This window comes from Oncorhynchus mykiss, chromosome 11 (assembly GCF_013265735.2).
Source record: "Oncorhynchus mykiss isolate Arlee chromosome 11, USDA_OmykA_1.1, whole genome shotgun sequence".
Lineage (NCBI taxonomy): Eukaryota > Metazoa > Chordata > Actinopteri > Salmoniformes > Salmonidae > Oncorhynchus > Oncorhynchus mykiss.
This window is the reverse complement of record NC_048575.1, coordinates 83,947,156-83,969,898: the sequence shown is the minus strand read 5'-3', so window position 1 is coordinate 83,969,898 and position 22,743 is coordinate 83,947,156. Positions and strand designations below refer to the sequence as shown.

General features: G+C 43.0%; 1 protein-coding gene across 6 annotated transcripts in view; it reads left to right on the top strand.

Annotated features, from left to right (window-relative positions):
* LOC110535142 (mitogen-activated protein kinase 1) overlaps nucleotides 1-22,743 on the top strand; it is a 60,033-nt gene that overhangs the window by 12,742 nt on the left and 24,548 nt on the right. For all 6 annotated transcript variants that reach the window (XM_036936559.1, XM_036936558.1, XM_036936560.1 and 3 more), the window contains exon 2: nucleotides 20,126-20,308. In XM_036936559.1, the coding sequence (XP_036792454.1) occupies nucleotides 20,126-20,308 (183 nt within the window). The remainder of the gene's footprint in view (nucleotides 1-20,125; nucleotides 20,309-22,743) is intronic.

Sequence of the window (22,743 nt, the reverse complement as noted above, 5' to 3'; positions counted from 1 at the left end):
ACCCCTGCACATTGACTCGGTACCAGTACTCCTTGTTTATAGTCTCATTATTACCTCAACTACCTCGTACCCCTGCACATTGACTCGGTACCAGTACTCCTTGTTTATAGTCTCATTATTACCTCAACTACCTCGTACCCATGTACAATGTTTTTGATACCGGTGCTTCTTGTGTATATTATCTTGTTATTTTATTGTTTACTATTTCCTTTTTTGCAAATGTTTCTCACTTTTTAACTCTGCATTGTTGGAAAGCGCCTGGAAGTAAGCATTTCACAGTAAAGTCTACACCTGTTGTGTTCAAGCAAATGTGAGAAATAAAATATATTTTGAATTTGAGAGGGAGAGGGAAGTAACTGAAATGGTTTTAACTGTGTATGGGGGATGCTACACTGCTAAATCTACTGGTAATTTAGCTCCTCTCTTTATCCCCCTCCACTACATTGCCATGGCAACAGCATGTTGCATAACCTTCAACAGCTGCAATATCTAAGGCCTTGTACTCTGTTTCCATGGAAACCCTGCCCCCCCCCCCCCCCCCATGCTCGCTCAATTCAAAAGTCTTTATTGTCCTGGGAAACTGGGTTTTTTCTCTCTTGCTTTGGCAATCACACAAATTAACAGTTAACAACAACAAAAGATAGAAATGTCATTGAATGTGCTTAACAAAGTCACAAGGTGCATGGCCTCACTCTGTGTGCAATAACAGTGTTTAAACAACATTTTGGAATGCCGACCTCCTCTCTAGCCCGCGCCTACAATTATCTGTCCCTCAGTCGAGCAGTCAATTGACCTTTCAGCAGGACAATGACCTAAAACATCAGAACCAAATCTACACTGGCGTTGTTTACAGTGAATGTTCCTGAGTGGCCGAGTTAGATTTTTCCAAGTACATTTAAGTCAAACCTATGGCAAGACCTGAAAAATGGTTATCTAGCAATGATCAACAACCAATTTGACAGAGCTTGAAGAATTCTGAAAAGAATAATGGGCGAATGTTGGACAATCCAGATGTGGAAAGATCTTCAGTCTTGTTCACACTGCAGGCCTTAATTATGGAGTGAGATCCCTGACAAAAGGTTGAATCGTACGTATCCTTAGGATCGTAAGAAAAGCCACGTGTGAAACGTGACATTTAAACACCATGTTACGATGACAGACTATTTTAGGCTTGAACAATTGTGACGTACAATAATATCTTTCAGAGTTTAGGCAGTTTCATCTCACCAACAAAAAACGTTCACCACACGGCCTGTGAGGATTATTACCTCGTACACCTGCACGTTGACTCGGTACCAGTACTCCTACTCTGAGCTACCTGAACAATCATAACACCGTATAAAATCCAGAAGTCAGGGAAACCTGAAAGGATCCTGCACGTTTTCAAGTTAAAAGTCTCTATGACTCCTCAGTTGAGTTTACTTCACGTTTAGGTAGCTAATGGAGTTGTTTACCAGCGTAAGTCTAGATAGCACTATCTGTATTATGTCTAAAACAGTGCAGTTTCAGCCCGCTAGGTGTCTCTCCACAGCATGGACATATCTCTGGGTGACGTGGACATCCCCATGAATGCAACTTCATATGACACATTCAACATTACACCGTCCCATTCTCTGGGCTCTGTCTGCAATCATAACCAGTAGTATCTACCAGGAATAATGACCAGTAGTATCTACCAGGAATAATGAATAATGACCAGTAGTATCCACCAGGAATAATGACCAGTAGTATCCACCAGGAATAATTAATCATAACCAGTAGTATCTACCAGGAATAATGACCAGTAGTATCTACCAGGAATAATGACCAGTAGTATCTACCAGGAATAATAACCAGTAGTATCTACCAGGAATAATGACCAGTAGTATCTAACAGGAATAATGACCAGTAGTATCTACCAGGAATAATGACCAGTAGTATCTACCAGGAATAATAACCAGTAGTATCTACCAGGAATAATGAATCATAACCAGTAGTATCTACCAGGAATCATAACCAGTAGTATCTACCAGGAATCATGACCAGTAGTATCTACCAGGAATCATAACCAGTAGTATCTACCAAGAATCATAACCAGTAGTATCTACCAGGAATCATAACCAGTAGTATCTACCAGGAATAATGAATCATGACCAGTAGTATCTACCAGGAATCATAACCAGTAGTATCTACCAGGAATCATAACCAGTAGTATCTACCAGGAATCATGACCAGTAGTATCTACCAGGAATCATAACCAGTAGTATCTACCAGGAATAATGACCAGTAGTATCTACCAAGAATAATGACCAGTAGTATCTACCAGGAATCATAACCAGTAGTATCTACCAGGAATCATGACCAGTAGTATCTACCAGGAATCATAACCGGTAGTATCTACCAGGAATCATAACCAGTAGTGTCTACCAGGAATCATAACCGGTAGTATCTACCAGGAATAATGACCAGTAGTATCTACCAAGAATAATGACCAGTAGTATCTACCAGGAATCATAACCAGTAGTATCTACCAGGAATCATGACCAGTAGTATCTACCAGGAATCATAACCGGTAGTATCTACCAGGAATCATAACCGGTAGTATCTACCAAGAATAATGACCAGTAGTATCTACCAAGAATCATAACCAGTAGTATCTACCAGGAATCACAAGCAGTAGTATCTACCAGGAATAATGAATAATAACCAGTAGTATCTACCAGGAATAATGACCAGTAGTATCTACCAGGAATAATGACCAGTAGTATCTACCAAGAATAATGACCAGTAGTATCTACCAGGAATCATAACCGGTAGTATCTACCAGGAATAATGAATCATAACCAGTAGTATCCACCAGGAATAATTAATCATAACCAGTAGTATCTACCAGGAATAATGACCAGTAGTGTCTACCAGGAATCATAACCGGTAGTATCTACCAGGAATCATAACCAGTAGTGTCTACCAGGAATCATAACCGGTAGTATCTACCAGGAATCATAACCAGTAGTATCTACCAGGAATCATGACCAGTAGTATCTACCAGGAATCATGACCAGTAGTGTCTACCAGGAATCATAACCGGTAGTATCTACCAGGAATCATAACCAGTAGTGTCTACCAGGAATCATAACCGGTAGTATCTACCAGGAATCATAACCAGTAGTATCTACCAGGAATCATGACCAGTAGTATCTACCAGGAATCATAACCAGTAGTATCTACCAGGAATGATGACCAGTTGTATCTACCAGGGATCATAACCAGTAGTATCTACCAGGAATCATGACCAGTAGTATCTACCAGGAATCATGACCAGTAGTATCTACCAGGAATCATAACCAGTAGTATCTACCAGGAATCATGACCAGTAGTATCTACCAGGAATCATAACCAGTAGTATCTACCAGGAATCATAACCAGTAGTATCTACCAGGAATCATGACCAGTAGTATCTACCAGGAATCATAACCAGTAGTATCTACCAGGAATCATGACCAGTAGTATCTACCAGGAATCATAACCAGTAGTATCTACCAGGAATCATAACCAGTAGTATCTACCAGGAATCATGACCAGTAGTATCTACCAGGAATCATGACCAGTAGTATCTACCAGGAATCATGACCAGTAGTATCTACCAGGAATCATGACCAGTAGTATCTACCAGGAATCATAACCAGTAGTGTCTACCAGGAATCATAACCAGTAGTATCTACCAGGAATCATAACCAGTAGTATCTACCAGGAATCATAACCAGTAGTATCTACCAGGAATAATGACCAGTAGTATCTACCAAGAATCATAACCAGTAGTATCTACCAGGAATAATGACCAGTAGTATCTACCAGGAATAATGACCAGTAGTATCTACCAAGAATAATGACCAGTAGTATCCACCAGGAATAATTAATCATAACCGGTAGTATCTACCAAGAATCATGACCAGTAGTATCTACCAAGAATCATGACCAGTAGTATCTACCAAGAATCATGACCAGTAGTATCTACCAAGAATCATGACCAGTAGTATCTACCAGGAATCATGACCAGTAGTATCTACCAGGAATCATGACCAGTAGTATCTACCAGGAATCATGACCAGTAGTATCTACCAGGAATCATGACCAGTAGTATCTACCAGGAATAATGAATCATAACCAGTAGTATCTACCAAGAATCATGACCAGTAGTATCTACCAGGAATAATGACCAGTAGTATCTACCAGGAATCACAAGCAGTAGTATCTACCAGGAATAATGAATCATAACCAGTAGTATCTACCAGGAATAATGACCAGTAGTATCTACCAGGAATAATGACCAGTAGTATCTACCAGGAATAATGACCAGTAGTATCTACCAGGAATCATAACCAGTAGTATCTACCAGGAATCATAACCAGTAGTATCTACCAGGAATCATAACCAGTAGTGTCTACCAGGAATCATGACCAGTAGTATCTACCAGGAATCATGACCAGTAGTATCTACCAGGAATCATGACCAGTAGTATCTACCAGGAATCATGACCAGTAGTATCTACCAGGAATCATAACCAGTAGTATCTACCAGGAATCATAACCAGTAGTATCTACCAGGAATCATAACCAGTAGTATCTACCAGGAATAATGAATCATAACCAGTAGTGTCTACCAGGAATAATTAATCATAACCAGTAGTGTCTACCAGTAATAATGAATCATAACCAGTAGTATCTACCAGGAATAATGAATCATAACCAGTAGTGTCTACCAGGAATAATGAATCATAACCAGTAGTATCTACCAGGAATAATGACCAGTAGTATCTACCAAGAATCATGACCAATAGTATCTACCAGGAATCATAACCAGTAGTATCTACCAGGAATAATGAATCATAACCAGTAGTATCTACCAGGAATCATAACCAGTAGTATCTACCAGGAATAATGAATCATAACCAGTAGTATCTACCAGGAATCATAACCGGTAGTATCTACCAGGAATCATAACCAGTAGTATCTACCAGGAATAATGAATCATAACCAGTAGTATCTACCAGGAATAATGACCAGTAGTATCTACCAGGAATCATGACCAGTAGTATCTACCAGGAATCATGACCAGTAGTATCTACCAGGAATCATAACCAGTAGTATCTACCAGGAATAATGAATCATAACCAGTAGTATCTACCAGGAATCATAACCAGTAGTGTCTACCAGGAATCATAACCAGTAGTGTCTACCAGGAATCATAACCAGTAGTGTCTACCAGGAATCATAACCAGTAGTGTCTACCAGGAATCATAACCAGTAGTGTCTACCAGGAATCATAACCAGTAGTGTCTACCAGGAATCATAACCAGTAGTATCTACCAGGAATCATAACCAGTAGTATCTACCAGGAATCATAACCAGTAGTGTCTACCAGGAATCATAACCAGTAGTATCTACCAGGAATCATAACCAGTAGTGTCTACCAGGAATCATAACCAGTAGTGTCTACCAGGAATCATAACCAGTAGTGTCTACCAGGAATCATAACCAGTAGTGTCTACCAGGAATCATAACCAGTAGTGTCTACCAGGAATCATAACCAGTAGTGTCTACCAGGAATCATAACCAGTAGTATCTACCAGGAATCATAACCAGTAGTGTCTACCAGGAATCATAACCAGTAGTGTCTACCAGGAATCATAACCAGTAGTATCTACCAGGAATCATAACCAGTAGTATCTACCAGGAATCATAACCAGTAGTACCTACCAGGAATCATAACCAGTAGTATCTACCAGGAATCATAACCAGTAGTATCTACCAGGAATCATGAATCATAACCGGTCGTGCCGACCGGGGATCGTTAAAGGCACATCATGTAGGACTATATGCATCCTAGCCAAGTGAAGAGCAGGGCATCGTTCCGACACGTTTCAACATTTTAATTCATCCTTCATTCAGTTCAGTGTGTAATCAAATTGTATTAGTCACAAGCGCCGAATACAACAGGTGTAGTAGACCTCACAGTGAAATGCTGAATACAACAGGTGTAGTAGACCTTACAGTGAAATGCTGAATACAACAGGTGTAGTAGACCTTACAGTGAAATGCTGAATACAACAGGTGTAGTAGACCTTACAGTGAAATGCTGAATACAACAGGTGTAGTAGACCTTACAGTGAAATGCTGAATACAACAGGTGTAGTAGACCTCACAGTGAAATGCTGAATACAACAGGTGTAGTAGACCTTACAGTGAAATGCTGAATACAACAGGTGTAGTAGACCTCACAGTGAAATGCTGAATACAACAGGTGTAGTAGACCTTACAGTGAAATGCTGAATACAACAGGTGTAGTAGACCTCACAGTGAAATGCTGAATACAACAGGTGTAGTAGACCTCACAGTGAAATGCTGAATACAACAGGTGTAGTAGACCTCACAGTGAAATGCTGAATACAACAGGTGTAGTAGACCTCACAGTGAAATGCTGAATACAACAGGTGTAGTAGACCTTACAGTGAAATGCTGAATACAACAGGTGTAGTAGACCTTACAGTGAAATGCTGAATACAACAGGTGTAGTAGACCTTACAGTAAAATGCTGAATACAACAGGTTTGTAGACCTCACAGTGAAATGCTGAATACAACAGGTGTAGTAGACCTTACAGTGAAATGCTGAATACAACAGGTGTAGTAGACCTTACAGTGAAATGCTGAATACAACAGGTGTAGTAGACCTTACAGTGAAATGCTGAATACAACAGGTGTAGTAGACCTTACAGTGAAATGCTGAATACAACAGGTGTAGTAGACCTTACAGTGAAATGCTGAATACAACAGGTGTAGTAGACCTTACAGTGAAATGCTGAATACAACAGGGAGACCTTACAGTGAAATGCTGAATACAACAGGTGTAGTAGACCTCACAGTGAAATGCTGAATACAACAGGTGTAGTAGACCTTACAGTAAAATGCTGAATACAACAGGTGTAGTAGACCTCACAGTGAAATGCTGAATACAACAGGTGTAGTAGACCTTACAGTGAAATGCTGAATACAACAGGTGTAGTAGACCTTACAGTGAAATGCTGAATACAACAGGTGTAGTAGACCTTACAGTGAAATGCTGAATACAACAGGTGTAGTAGACCTTACAGTGAAATGCTGAATACAACAGGTGTAGTAGACCTTACAGTGAAATGCTGAATACAACAGGTATAGTAGACCTTACAGTGAAATGCTGAATACAACAGGTGTAGTAGACCTCACAGTGAAATGCTGAATACAACAGGTGTAGTAGACCTCACAGTGAAATGCTGAATACAACAGGTGTAGTAGACCTCACAGTGAAATGCTGAATACAACAGGTGTAGTAGACCTTAAATTAAAATGCTGAATACAACAGGTGTAGTAGACCTTACAGTGAAATGCTGAATACAACAGGTGTAGTAGACCTCACAGTGAAATGCTGAATACAACAGGTGTAGTAGACCTTACAGTGAAATGCTGACTTACGAGCCCCTAACCAACAATGCAGTTTCATTCAGTCATTTGTCTGCGTTGCAGTAGGAATTAAATCTGAGAATAGAATCCATTTGTTTATTGAAATCCATGTGTCCGTGTGTTCTTTAGCCTATCACTTGAATTCATTGTTTCATTTTTAGGTTTTTCCAAATACAAAATAGGCCTTCAACTTGTAGGCGTTCGCAATTTAGGCGATAATTTTGGGTACTGGTGTGTTGTGGAATAATTGTGGAACTCTTATTTGTGTTCTGTAACTGTTTTTATCACAGGGCTCCCCTTAAAGAGAGACCCTAGCTCACAGGCCTCTAAATATAGCCTCTAACTAAATGTTAAACAGAATAGTTGATGAAGCACATGCAGTGGTGGATAGGGAAATCAAATCTGGCAATATAAACAGGCTGCAGATGGTCTTGACCATTTGGGACCCCTTGGCTATAACCTGTCCTGAGTTAAATAGCTAAGGACTTCATCAATATTTAGTTTTGTCTCATTTATTGATATGAATATAGCCTCTGCGTAATGGGGTTGTGCAATGCAAATGGTTTTAACAAGCCTCCATACAGAGTGGAATTCACTAATACAACAGTCTAAATGCCTAATATACAGTCCGTGCTCCCAAATACTGGAACAAGTGCGATTCATTTGGTGACATGATCACCACAGTAGCCCCATGCGGCTATAAAAATAAATGATGCAATTATATGGTAACAGCATGGCATATTTACATAGTGGAATCGGCCTAAATGATATTTACTGTCTATCTTGTAGCTCAGGTGGTTATTCTAGCCTCTTCTGTGTCTTTTATCATTCTCACACGAGTCATTAGCTGAAGGCCCAAGCCTTTACGGCGCCATCTACTGGTGTAATGTCGTTATTGAATGCAGTTCTAAAACCAGCTCTCGACTTATTTTGGAAATGAAACCGGAAGCTGCGAAGCAACTCTAACTTCTGGGCCAGAGTGGTTTGGTCGACTAGCTAACTTCTGTTCATGTCCTTTACAGATGCCACATTACTGACCAAAGTTTGCGTACGCATAACAAAAGATCTGAAACCACCGGAGATGTAAAGTAAGAATTGAACGTGTAAAAATTTTCATTTATAGTCTTTATAATAGTTTTTACTGGCGGTTTACAGATCTAATGTAATGTTAACGTTACATGTTTCACGGATGTCTTTTAACATTCTGTAGCGACTGGCACAGACAGCTGTGTGTTATGTGTTCGGCTAGTAGGTGGTTGTGTTGTACTTACCAGTACCCAGTGTTCGCGGGGTCCGACATGCCAATCAACCTGCTATCTGCCAATCACAGGAATGCCTGGGATGTTCTGATGCCGGGCATCCTGGCGGTTGGCTGAGAGGCGTGGAGGGGGCGGGGCATTGGAAGTTAAGACCAGGTTTAGCCTTTGTTCTCTGTCTTACGTCTGGGCTTCACAAGAGAAGGTCACGGTTGGCTTGTGGGGTATCTTTCGTTTATTTGGCGTGAGCTAAGGCCAAACAGTAGCCTGTGTAAAGTTGGGTTAATAAACCGTCAATTCGTAAACTCAACCCTCTGTCTGGACAATTGTTCCTTTATGATCTCGTCAGGTCATGATAATACTTTACGTGTGGATTTTCTTACGATCCTAACGATACGCACGTGCAACCTTTTTGGCAGCTATCTCGCTCCACACTTAATGATCAAATCAGTTTTGGACGACTGACTGTTCAAACAGCAAGTTCTAAGTGACCACACAGCTGTCATTTGCTGTCAAGGTTACACTAGTTGTCATAGTAACAACAGGTGTGTGTGTGCAGGGGCGTAGGCTGATTGGTGGCGGTGGTGCTTCCAAAGGTGACAACAATGGCTGCCGTGGACGTTTCCCAGTTGCTCTGACTGATCAAAATCACGGTCTAATAAGACTTAAATCCTCAAAGAATTGATCAACTTTCAGCTAGGTAACCACACCAGTCAACTACTAGCTAGGTAACCACACCAGTCAACTACTAGCTAGTGTTAGTGTTCAAATACTGGAGAGTTGAGACCAAATCACGGACGCTGGACAGAGTGGATTTCAGTTGTAACGAAAGACAGTTTTAATGAGTCAGAGATATCTTGTCCCGCAGTTTTACGTGCACGGACCTAGTTCACATAACTCGGCAAGGAGCCAGGTGAAAAAGAGGCCTATACAATGGTTACATACATTTTTATACATAGAATAAAGTAGGTGGAGTCTTGTCGTTTCGGTCTTCTTGACTGGTCGGAGGGTTGGAGGCGGGCCTTGCTCTAGCCAGAGCGGGCCCCATTGGTGCACAGCAAAAGTTCTTTGCTCTTGGGACCGGCCAGTTAGAGGGAGATGAGATGTGTGTTTATATAAGGAAGAGGGGGTCAGTCTTATGGCTGGGTGTATGTGTTCTTACGACGGAATGTCTTTGTTTATATGAGCTATGTGTATGAATATTTATATAACAAATCCCCCTCTTCACATCTATTAGACGTGAAAACTATAGCAGAAAGGTGGCGGTTGCAATCGTGGGTATACATAAGGTGGTGCTCCTAACCTTGTCTGGTTTGCATGGTGGGTCTGTAGGTGTAGTGCTACGTTTGGGACGGGAGTGATTGGAGGGAGTGATATCAGGAAAGGAGTTAGGGACATGTGTAGGGGTTGGTGTATGTGATGTGGCAGGGTGAAATAGTTGTTCAATTAACCATGTGAAAGTCCTAGGGTTACTCCAAATATCAGTATGAATATCACAAATAAGGGACCAGATATCCCCAGCCTCACCCAGAGAGGGAGAAATTTCCCTCTAACTGGGCGAGGTTCCCTTCTCAGGGGAGGCGGAGTTTGATGCCGCATCACCTGAGGAAGGAGTGTCTTCATTTGGAATCGAATTTAGGCCGCTCAAATCAGCTCTGACTTCAGTCAGTGTTCTAGAAGGAATTGGGGCTGGGGTGCAATGTGTAAGGCGGTGTCAAGGTGTGCCTGATTTACCTTTGACCTGGACTGAGTGTGAAGTAACCTCCTTCACTTCGTACGGTCCAGTCCACCTGGGTTCCAGCCACTTTCTCTTGTGGACTGTAACCCTCACCCCGTCACCAACCTTTACCTTCAGTAGTGGCGTGTCCCCCGGCAGCTCCCCCTCCTGGACCTTGTGAACCTGGGTAGAGAGTGCTGCAGAGAGAACCGTCAGTTTTTTCACATAATTAGACATTACAATTTGTTGTACATCAAGGGCGGGCATATGACCTCCCTCCCTTGGTGGACCATGCATGACTCTACCAGTCATTATCCCATGAGGCACATACTTTAGCTATCTTAGCTTTTGCTTTTGGTTTGACGTTCCACCAGATTTTGGGATTGGGGCCTGTACACAGATCCAAATCTGTGGGTTATGCCAAATCTTTCTTCCACCTGTCTCAGGTGTTTGTTAAATGTGAGCCATTTGTCAAATTTGATTTGTCTTGGGATGCCATACCTGGGTATTAGTTTGGTTTGTAGCCACTTAAAAGACTGACCTAGCATCCTCCCCTTTTGTTAGTATTGCCTCTACCCATTTGGAGAACCTATCTACTATGACTAGGAGATAGAGTTTGCCTTTAGATACATTTTCGTGGCCCATGTCGGTGTAGTCTATCCTAATATCCTGAAAACATGCATTAGGTATTACGTATGAGCCCATTGGTGTTTGATATGGTTTCTTTGGGTTGTGTCTGTCACAACCATTGCATTCGTCACAAAATAAATCATCGTCATAAAATAAGTCAGTCATATTTTTTATGTGAGGGTGCCACCAGATGTGCGAGGCCTTTTTGGAGGGTCTTTAGTTTGCCTTCGTGTGTGGGGCCATGTGTTTCTCATAAAAGTTCTGGGTCCATCAGTGTGGCCTGCTTCATGGGCATGGGCTGAGTCTGTATAGATATTCAGTCTTTCCTTTTCCTCTGATGAGGACCTGCGTCAATCCGATGATTTCAGCTAATTTGGCCGATGCTGGTTGAGGGTTGATGGCTGATTGAAGGGTGACATGTGAACCGTCTGGGAGTTGCTGTTTCCTTCTTCTGCCGTGGGTGGTGGGCATTTTTATGACCAGGGGATGGTGCTCCCAGTCATTCCCTGGAACTGCGGTTGGTTGTATGCGGGTTGCTGATGTTCGTACTGTTGAGGTCTATTTCCACCCCTTTCCTTCCCATATGGACCTCTCGTAGAGTTCCACTGGCGTTGTTGTGGTGTGAGTGGGTATGGACACTCTCGTGAGTAGTGCCCTGGAGTTCTACAGTTGAAACAAACCCCTCTTTTTGGATGGCCTGGTATCCATTGCGGCTGGTATGCAAATTGTGGTTGCGGGGGATACCAAGGCCCCGGGTTGGCTGGTTGAGGACCGGCCTGCTGTTGAATCATCTGGGAGATAGTCTGGGCCACTATTTGAGAGATGTCTGTTTTGGTGCCCGTCTCCTTCGTTTCTTCCGCCACCATCTGTTTCTTAGGTTTTTCTCCTTGTTGTGCTTCCTTCAATTGGAGTTTCAGGAGTTGTACCTGGAGGGACTGCACCTGGCTCTCAGCACCCCCTCTTTCCTTGTTGTGCTGGGTCACATGGTGGTGCACATGAGTGTTGAATTGGGTCAGAGGAAGTGCAAACAACCCTACCGTTCCTCTGAGTTTGGTTTTAACATCTCCGGGACACCCGTTGACCACCATTTCCTTCCACATGCTGAGTGTGGTATCAGTGTGATCGAATGGTTCTTCGTGGACCGATCTCCATGTGGTCTTAGCCCTGTCCAGGTATGCTGCAGGTTGCTCACCTGGGTTGATTATAAAGGAGGATAAGGTGGCATGGTTTCTTTCTGTAGGGTATGCTCTCCGTAGAACTTCCCATAATCTGGTACGGAAGTGGTCTATGGGCAGTGTTGGGGCCCGCCATCCAAGGTCAGCTGCTGTCATGAGGGCCTCCATGGTTCCGTGGTCGGTGGCTCTTGCTAGAAGTGCTTTCATGTCTCCTAGGCAGAGTTGCAGGCCTGACGTAAGTGTCTGCAGTTGAAGTAGCCACGCTGAAGCTCCTCCATGTAGGCTAGGCATCTGTCCCATCAGTGTTGTTAAATCAGTCATTTTCCAGGGCTGGTACTCCACAGTGTGTGCATCACCTGGTGTCGGTCGCAGGGGGTACTGTCCTGCCATCTCCTGCTCTCGCTCTCTTCTATCAGCAATTCTGGAGGACCGACGGAGTGTTTCGGACCCCATTGATTCGGTAACTTTGGTTACTGTTCCTCTCATTATGCCTTCCACACGGTAGGATCCCTCTCTGTTGTTATCTTGGTTAGCTATTAGCTCCCTGAGTTCCTTAGCTCGAGCTATTGATGATTTCAGCAGCTCCTGCATCTTAGTCACGTTTGGAGCTCCCATCGGAGCTGGGGTGAGCACCATGTCAATTTCTTCTTCGTTTTCGATATCCATGTTCTGATGACAGTCCTCCCTATCCGTCTGATAGAAGTGGTTTGAATCTAATCTTGTTTGTAAGTGTCCTCTGGTTTCAGAGGTGAGAGAGTTCACAGAGGAGCATTGCGGCCTCCGTTCCTGGGGGAGGTCTCCTGCTCCTGGAATCCCAGTTTCGAACTGTTCACATACCATATGGCCAGCCGTTATCCCCAGGGTAATTTCTCCTTTTAACTCCCCTTGGTCTATTCTCAGAACTGGAGCCTGTATTGTGGGAGGTGCCCTGGGCAGGAATGGGTTGTGTGACGGGCTCCGGTGATTTTGTCCCTTTGAGTATGGCTGGGGCTGAACTGCCTCCATTGTCAATTGTGGATATAGTGAGGGAGAAACGGCCACAGGGGGAGCCGTGGGCAAGTTCTCAGGCGGAGCTTTAACATCCCCCGACGCCACAATAGCCACGCCCATCATGTGTGGTGTGTTTTTGGGCAGCACCCTCCTACTCTCCTGTATGGCCCATGTACCTATCTTGAGCTCCCCCTCTGCTCTCTCTCTCTCTTGTACCTACTTTTTTGAACCTGTGTATGTTGTTTCTCTCCGCCTCACTCGCTTTTGCATGCTCTACTGCGTCCTCTAATTCTGTCTGCATATCTTGGAGTTTCCCCCCTGTAGGTGGTCCTCCGCTAAAATAACCTGCTTGTGTCCATCTTATCCGTAATCCTTTCCACACTTTCTCCACTTTCCCATACTGTTTTTTACCTCCCGCTCTATCAATCATACTCTGATCTAAATAATCATTGAATTTTAGTTTGGGCGTGGTAGCTGCAGACATTTTATCTAGTTCGTCTGATAATGTGTATACTGCGTTATTTAGGTATATTCAATCCTTACTATGTGGTGTTTATTTCTATCGTTGTATGCTTAGCCTGTCCCTGGTCGAGACAAAGGGGGTTATCAGTATGTGACGCCCGCCACGTGTGTATTTCACCGGTATTTTATTTGAATTTGTTCAGCGATTCGTTTAGGTATTTTCTATAAATGATTCTGCGATTTCCTTTTGGAACAATATATCAGTGAATATATGCGGTTCTATAACAATTTTCAGAGTAATTCTAGCTCTTTAGGAAATATAGATAGAATGTCTAGACAACTAAGAGTTGTTCAGTGAATTATTTAAATACTTTCTGTAAACAATTCAGTAAATTCCTTTATGAACTTATATCAGTAAATTCGAGCGATTCTATAGCAATTGTCAGAATAATTTTAAACTTTAGGCAATATCAACAGGAATGAAAAAAAAACGAAAATCAGTATTCCATTCGATACTAAGGTGGCTTTGTCTACCAGCACGTGTGCATAATAGCCCAGTTACGTATCCCAACCTACTCCGCGACAAACGTTTCTTTCAATTTAATTTCCCCCATCTCCAAATCATGGAATGTCAACTCTGGTTCATATTATGTTTATTGTTTGATGTGCAATAGCCACATCATTCCCGATCTCTGTCTAGTGGAAGGCCAAACTTACATATCCTATATCTATTCGACTACACCTCTAACATAACCAATTAAACAGTTTACAACTCATTCAATAGGATCTTTTACATGCAGATTCAGTCGATCTATTAATTAACTAAATCTCTAAACACAACCAATTAAACAGTTTAGAACTTATTCAATAGGAACTTTTACATGCATACTACACTTCTAAACAAAACCAATTAAACAGTAAGCACTTATTTAATAGGAACTTTTACATGCATACTACACTTCTAATAATAGGCCAATTGATAAAAAATAAAAATACAAAATAAAAACGAGCAAAACAAGATCTCCCCGATCAATGTCTTAGGTTCTTATGTAAAAAATTTGGGCACCGATTCATACTCACGCCCAGTACTTTCTGATCAAAATTTGGTTTAGGCTATAATACAATATGCAGATTTCGATATAACGGGCTCTGCTCACCTTTATATAGAGCGCTCCGATCAGATTTCCTGAGGCAAGATGAATGGCTGGGGAAGTCACTCTTCCGTCTGATTTTTTTAGCCGTGATCAGTCTCGTCCTCTCACACTAACTTATAATAGATCGAATTCAAGAACAACCATCCTCTGCTACCAATTCTGTTAGTGTTCAAATACTGGAGAGTTGAGACCAAATCACGGACGCTGGACAGAGTGGATTTCAGTTGTAACGAAAGACAGTTTTAATGAGTCAGAGATATCTTGTCCCGCAGTTTTACGTGCACGGACCTAGTTCACATAACTCGGCAAGGAGCCAGGTGAAAAAGAGGCCTATACAATGGTTACATACATTTTTATACATAGAATAAAGTAGGTGGAGTCTTGTCGTTTCGGTCTTCTTGACTGGTCGGAGGGTTGGAGGCGGGCCTTGCTCTAGCCAGAGCGGGCCCCATTGGTGCACAGCAAAAGTTCTTTGCTCTTGGGACCGGCCAGTTAGAGGGAGATGAGATGTGTGTTTATATAAGGAAGAGGGGGTCAGTCTTATGGCTGGGTGTATGTGTTCTTACGACGGAATGTCTTTGTTTATATGAGCTATGTGTATGAATATTTATATAACACTAGGTAGCCACACCAGTCAACTACTAGCTAGGTAGCCACACCAGTCAACTACTAGCTAGGTAGCCACACCAGCCAACTACTAGCTAGGTAGCCACACCAGTCAACTACTAGCTAGGTAGCCACACCAGTCAACTACTAGCTAGGTAACCACACCAGTCAACTACTAGCTAGGTAACCACACCAGTCAACTACTAGCTAGGTAGCCACACCAGTCAACTACTAGCTAGGTAGCCACACCAGTCAACTACTAGCTAGGTAGCCACACCAGCCAACTACTAGCTAGGTAGCCACACCAGTCAACTACTAGCTAGGTAGCCACACCAGTCAACTACTAGCTAGGTAGCCACACCAGTCAACTACTAGCTAGGTAGCCACACCAGTCAACTACTAGCTAGGTAGCCACACCAGTCAACTACTAGCTAGGTAGCCACACCAGTCAACTACTAGCTAGGTAGCCACACCAGTCAACTACTAGCTAGGTAGCCACACCAGTCAACTACTAGCTAGGTAGCCACACCAGTCAACTACTAGCTAGGTAGCCACACCAGTCAACTACTAGCTAGGTAGCCACACCAGTCAACTACTAGCTAGGTAGCCACACCAGTCAACTACTAGCTAGGTAGCCACACCAGTCAACTACTAGCTAGGTAGCCACACCAGTCAACTACTAGCTAGGTAGCCACACAAGTCAACTACTAGCTAGGTAGCCACACCAGTCAACTACTAGCTAGGTAGCCACACCAGTCAACTACTAGCTAGGTAGCCACACCAGTCAACTACTAGCTAGGTAGCCACACCAGTCAACTACTAGCTAGGTAGCCACACCAGTCAACTACTAGCTAGGTAGCCACACCAGTCAACTACTAGCTAGGTAGCCACACAAGTCAACTACTAGCTAGGTAACCACACCAGTCAACTACTAGCTAGGTAACCACACCAGTCAACTACTAGCTAGGTAACCACACCAGTCAACTACTAGCTAGGTAACCACACCAGTCAACTACTAGCTAGGTAGCCACACCAGTCAACTACTATCTAGGTATAGCCACACCAGTCAACTACTAGCTAGGTAGCCACACCAGCCAACTACTAGCTAGGTAGCCACACCAGTCAACTACTAGCAAGGTAGCCACACCAGTCAACTACTAGCTAGGTAGCCACACCAGTCAACTACTAGCTAGGTAGCCACACCAGTCAACTACTAGCTAGGTAGCCACACCAGTCAACTACTAGCTAGGTAGCCACACCAGCCAACTACTAGCTAGGTAGCCACACCAGTCAACTACTAGCTAGGTAGCCACACCAGTCAACTACTAGCTAGGTAGCCACACCAGTCAACTACTAGCTAGGTAGCCACACCAGTCAACTACTAGCTAGGTAGCCACACCAGTCAACTACTAGCTAGGTAGCCACACCAGTCAACTACTAGCTAGGTAGCCACACCAGTCAACTACTAGCTAGGTAGCCACACCAGTCAACTACTAGCTAGGTAGCCACACCAGTCAACTACTAGCTAGGTAGCCACACCAGTCAACTACTAGCTAGGTAGCCACACAAGTCAACTACTAGCTAGGTAGCCACACCAGTCAACTACTAGCTAGGTAGCCACACCAGTCAACTACTAGCTAGGTAGCCACACCAGTCAACTACTAGCTAGGTAGCCACACCAGTCAACTACTAGCTAGGTAGCCACACCAGTCAACTACTAGCTAGGTAGCCACACCAGTCAACTACTAGCTAGGTAGCCACACAAGTCAACTACTAGCTAGGTAACCACACCAGTCAACTACTAGCTAGGTAACCACACCAGTCAACTACTAGCTAGGTAGCCACACCAGTCAACTACTAGCTAGGTATAGCCACACCAGTCAACTACTATCTAGGTATAGCCACACCAGTCAACTACTATCTATGTATAGCCACACCAGTCAACTACTAGCTAGGTATAGCCACACCAGTCAACTACTAGCTAGGTATAGCCACACCAGTCAACTACTAGCTAGGTATAGCCACACCAGTCAACCACTAGCTAGGTAGCCACACCAGTCAACCACTAGCTAGGTAACCACACCAGTCAACTACTAGCTAGGTAACCACACCAGTCAACTACTAGCTAGGTAACCACACCAGTCAACTACTAGCTAGGTAGCCACACCAGTCAACTACTAGCTAGGTAGCCACTGGTCACAGCAGTCAACTAGCTAGGTAGCCACACCAGTCAACTACTAGCTAGGTAGCCACTGGCCACAGTAGTCAACTAGCTAGGTAGCCACACCAGTCAACTACTAGCTAGGTAGCCACTGGCCAGAGCAGTCAACTAGCTAGGTAGCCACACCAGTCAACTACTAGCTAGGTAGCCACTGGCCACAGAAGTCAACTAGCTAGGTGATATAGCCCAGTGTTACATGGTGATATAGCCCAGTGTTACATGGTGATATAGCCCAGTGTTACATGGTGATATAGTCCAGTGTTACATGGTGATATAGTCCAGTGTTACATGGTGATATAGTCCAGTGTTACGTGGTGATATAGCCCAGTGTTACATGGTGATATAGCCCAGTGTGAGTCACCAGGTTTTTTGAAACGAGGCATGAGAAGACTATGGATTTGTTTTTCAATTAGGGTGTGCAGGGTGAATACGTGGTCTGTTGTACGGTAATTTGGTGAAAAGCCATTTTGTGATTTGCTAGTACATTGATTTCAATGAGTAAATGTAGAAGTCTGCTGTTAATTATTTTGCAGAGGATTTTCCCAAGGTTACTGTTGATATCCCACAGTAGTTGTTTGTCTCCACTTTTGTGGATTGGGGGGGGGTTCAGTCCTTCGTTCCAAATATTGGGGAAGATTCCACAGCTGAGGATGATGTTAAAAAGTATAGCCAATTGGAATTCATATTTTATCATTTCATTAAGGATACCATCAACACCACAGGCCTTTTTGGGTTGGAGGGTTTGTATTTTGTCCTGTAGTTCATTCAATGTAATTGACGAATCCAGTGGGTTCTCAAGTCTATTTTTAAAATGTTTTTTAAAATATTTTTAACCTGTTGAATCTATGGGGGCGCTATTTCATTATTGGATAAAAAAACGTGCCCGTTTTAAGCGCAATATTTTGTCACGAAAAGATGCTCGACTATGCATATAATTGACAGCTTTGGAAAGAAAACACTCTGACGTTTCCAAATCTGCAAAGATATTATCTGTGAGTGCCACAGAACTCATGCTAGAGGCAAAACCAAGATGAAACTTCAAACAGGAAATGAGCAGAATTTCTGAAGCTCTGTTTTCCAATGTCTCCTTATATGGCTGTGAATGCAGCAGGAAGCCTGCGCTTTCTGTCGTTTCTTCAAGATGTCTGCAGCATTGTGACGTATTTGTAGGCATATCATTGGAAGATTGGCCATAAGAGACTACATTTTCCAGGGGTCCGCCCGGTGTCCTTTGTCTAAATTGGTGCGTAATCTTCAGTTGCGGGCATTTTCACCTGGGATTCAGGACAGAAAGCACACTTCCACGAAGGATATATCATCGAAGAGATATGTGAAAAACACCTTTAGGATTGGTTCTAAACAACGTTTGCCATGTTTCAGTCGATATTATGGAGTTAATTTGGAAAAAAGTTCGGCGTTTTGATGACTGGATTTTCGTTTTTTTTTTGGTAGCCAAACGTGACGCACCAAACGGAGCGATTTCTTCTAAACAAATAATCTTTCAGGAAAAACTGAACATTTGCTATCTAACAGAGTCTCCTCATTGAAAACATCTGAAGTTCTTCAAAGGTAAATGATTTTATTTGAATGCTTTTCTGTTTTTTGTGAAAATGTTGTTGCCTGCTGAATGCTAACGCTAATGCTAACACTAATTGCTATGCTAGCTAGCAACTGTTACACAAATGATTGTTTTCCTATGGTTGAGAAGCATATTTTGAAAATCTGAGATGACAGTGTTGTTAACAAAAGGCTAAGCTTGAGAGCTAGCATATTTATTTCATTTGCGATTTTCATGAATAGTTAGCGTTGCGTTATGGTAATGAGCTTGAGATGGTATTCACGATCCCGGATCCGGGATGGCTAAGTGCAAGAGGTTTTAAAATGTATTTTTATCTAATTGGTAGTTAGTCTTGTCCCATCACCGCAAACTCCCATACGGACTCGGGAGAGGCGGGGGCATGCGTCCTCGGAACCACGACCCTACCAAGCTGCTCTGCTTCGTGACACACTGCTTGCTTAACCAGGAAGCCTGCCGCACCAATGTGTCGGAGGAAACACCGTACAACTGGCGACCGTGTCAGCCGTGTCAATTGTGCATCACCTCATGAATCTCCCGGTCGCGGCCGGCTGCAACACAAGTGCCTTAGACCACTGAGTCACTCAGAGGCCCAGAGTTCTGGTAGTCTTTAATAGTTGATTCTAAGATTTGTATTTGATGTGTGTTTTTGCTATTTGTTCTTTGTAACAGAGACAAAAAGATTGGAGAAGTGGTTTATCCAGAACCTTTGTTTTGGATAGATACGTATTTGTGTTTACTGTGTTCCAATTTTCCCAGAAGTGGTTAGATTCAGTGGATTTTTTTCAAAATTCAGCTGATTCTCTCTCACTCAGACTCTAACCTGCTCTCTCTACCCCCCCCCCCCCCCCCCCCCCCCCCCCAGCTCTGCGTATTGCCGTGACAACAAGGTCCGCGTGGCGATAAAGAAGATCAGTCCGTTTGAGCACCAGACATACTGCCAGAGGACTCTGAGAGAGATTAAGATCCTGCTGCGCTTCAAACATGAGAACATCATCAGCATCAACGACATCATCCTCACGCCCTCCATCGATCAGATGAAGGACGTGTATCCTTTACCTAATGATGTCAGTAAACTTGTTCCTCGCCACACACACAGAGAGACATGTACACACACTCTTCTCTCCCACACATACCCCACAGGAATGCTGTACCTCACATTCACCAGGACAGTATCATAATGATTTCTAGACATTTGTTAGTAATGTTGTCAGACCTTACTCAGTTTCATCACAGGAATGTTGTCCTAACGTTGATGCCCGGCAACGTCCAGCCAATCAGAGAATGTTAGAGGGACAGTGGTTAGGTTTCAAGGCCTCCAAATACACTGAGCGTACAGAACATTAGGAACACCTGCTCTCTCCATGACAGACTGACCAGGTGAATCCAGGTGAAAGCTATGATCGCTTATTGATCTCACTTGTTAAGTCAACTTCAATCAGTGTAGATGAAGGGGAGGAGACAGGTTAAAATAAGGACTTTTAAGCCTTGAGACAATTGAGACATGGATTGTGTGTGTGTGCTATTCAGAGGGTGAATGGGCAAGACAACAGATTGAAGTGCCTTTGAATGGGGTATGGTTGTAGGTGCCAGGCTCACCGGTTTGTGTCAAGAACTGCAACTCTGCTGGGTTTTTCACGTTCAACAGTTTCCCATGTGTATAAGGAATGGTCCACCACCCAAAGGACATCCAGACAACTTGACACAACTGTGGGAAGCGTTGGGGTCAACATGGACCAGCATCCCTGTGGAACTCTTTGGACACCTTGTAGAGTCCATGTCCAGATGAATTGAGGCTGTTCTAAAGGCAAAGGGGGCGTGCTAATATTTTGTGCATCAGGCTAACACAACACTATAACATACTGAAGTTCACTACCGGTCAAAAGATTTAGAACACCTACTTATTCAAGGGTTTTTATTTAATTTTGTACTATTTTCTACATTGTAGAATAATAGTGAAGACATCAAAACTATGAAATAACACATATAGAATCATGTAGTAACCAAAAAAGTGTCAAACAAATCAGAATATATTTTATTCAAATAGCCACCCTTTGCCTTGATGACAGCTTTGCACACTTGGCATTCTATCAACCAGCTTCATGAGGAATGCTTTAACAACATTCTTGAAGGAGTTCCCACATATGCTGAGCACTTGCTGGCTGCTTTTCCGTCACTCTGCCGTCCAACTCATCTCAATTTAGTTGGGGAATTGTGGAGACCAGGTCATCTGATGCAGCAGTCCATCACTCTCCTTCTTGGTCAAATAGCCCTTACACAGCCTGGAGGTGTGTTGGGTCATTGTCCTGTTGAAAAACAAATGATAGTCCCAATAAGCCCAAACCAGATGGGATGGCGTATCGCTGCAGAATGCTGTGGGAGCCATGCCGGGTTAAGTGTGGCTTGAATTCTAAATGAATCAGTGTCACCAGCAAAGCACCCCCACACCATCACACCTCCTCCTCCATGCTTCACGGTGGGAACCACACATGCGGAGATCATCTGTTCACCCACAGACCTAATGACAGATTTCCACCGGTCTAATGTCCATTGCTCGTGTTTCTCGGCCCAAACAAGTCTCTTCTTCTTACTGATGTCCTTTAGTAGTGGTTTCTTTGCAGCAATTCGACCATGAAGGCCTGATTCAAGCAGTCTCCTCTGAACATTTGATGTTGAGATTTGTCTGTTACTTGAACTCTGAAGCATTTATTTGGGCTGCAATTTCTGAGGCTGGTAACTCTAATAACTTATCCTCTGCCGCAGAGGTAACTCTGGGTCTTCCATTCCTGTGGTGGTCCTCGTGAGAGCCCGTTTCATTATAGCGCTTGATGGTTTTTGCGACAGAGCTTAAAGAAACTTTCAAAGTTCTTGACATTTTCCGGATTGACTGACATTCATGTCTTTAAGTAATGATGGACTGACCTTCATGTCTTAAAGTAAAGATGGACTGTCATTTCTCTTTGCTTATTTGAGCTGTTCTTGCCATAATATGGACTTGGTCTTTTAACAAATAGGGCTATCTTCTGTATACCAACCCTACCTTGTCACAACACAACTGATTGACTCAAACGCATTAAGAAGAAAATAAATTCCACAAGTTAACTTTTAAGAAAGTACACCTGTTAAATGAAACGCATTCCGGGTGATAACCTCATGAAGCTGGTTGAGAGAATGTCAAGTGTGGAAAGCTGTCATTAAGGCAAAGGGTTGCTACTTTGAAGAATCTCAAATATAAAATATATTTAGATGTGTTTAACACTTTTTTGGTTACTACATGATTCCATATGTGTTATTTCACAGTTGTAATGTCTTCACTATTATTCTACAATGTAATTCAAGAAAGAACACCAACTCATTCAAGGGTTTAAAACATTTTATTTTTTTATCTATGCAGTTGAAGTCGAATGTTTACATACATCTTATGGGTTGTGTTGGGGTTAAGTTGTTGTCCCGATCTAGTAGATTCCTTAACCCCTTGTCTCC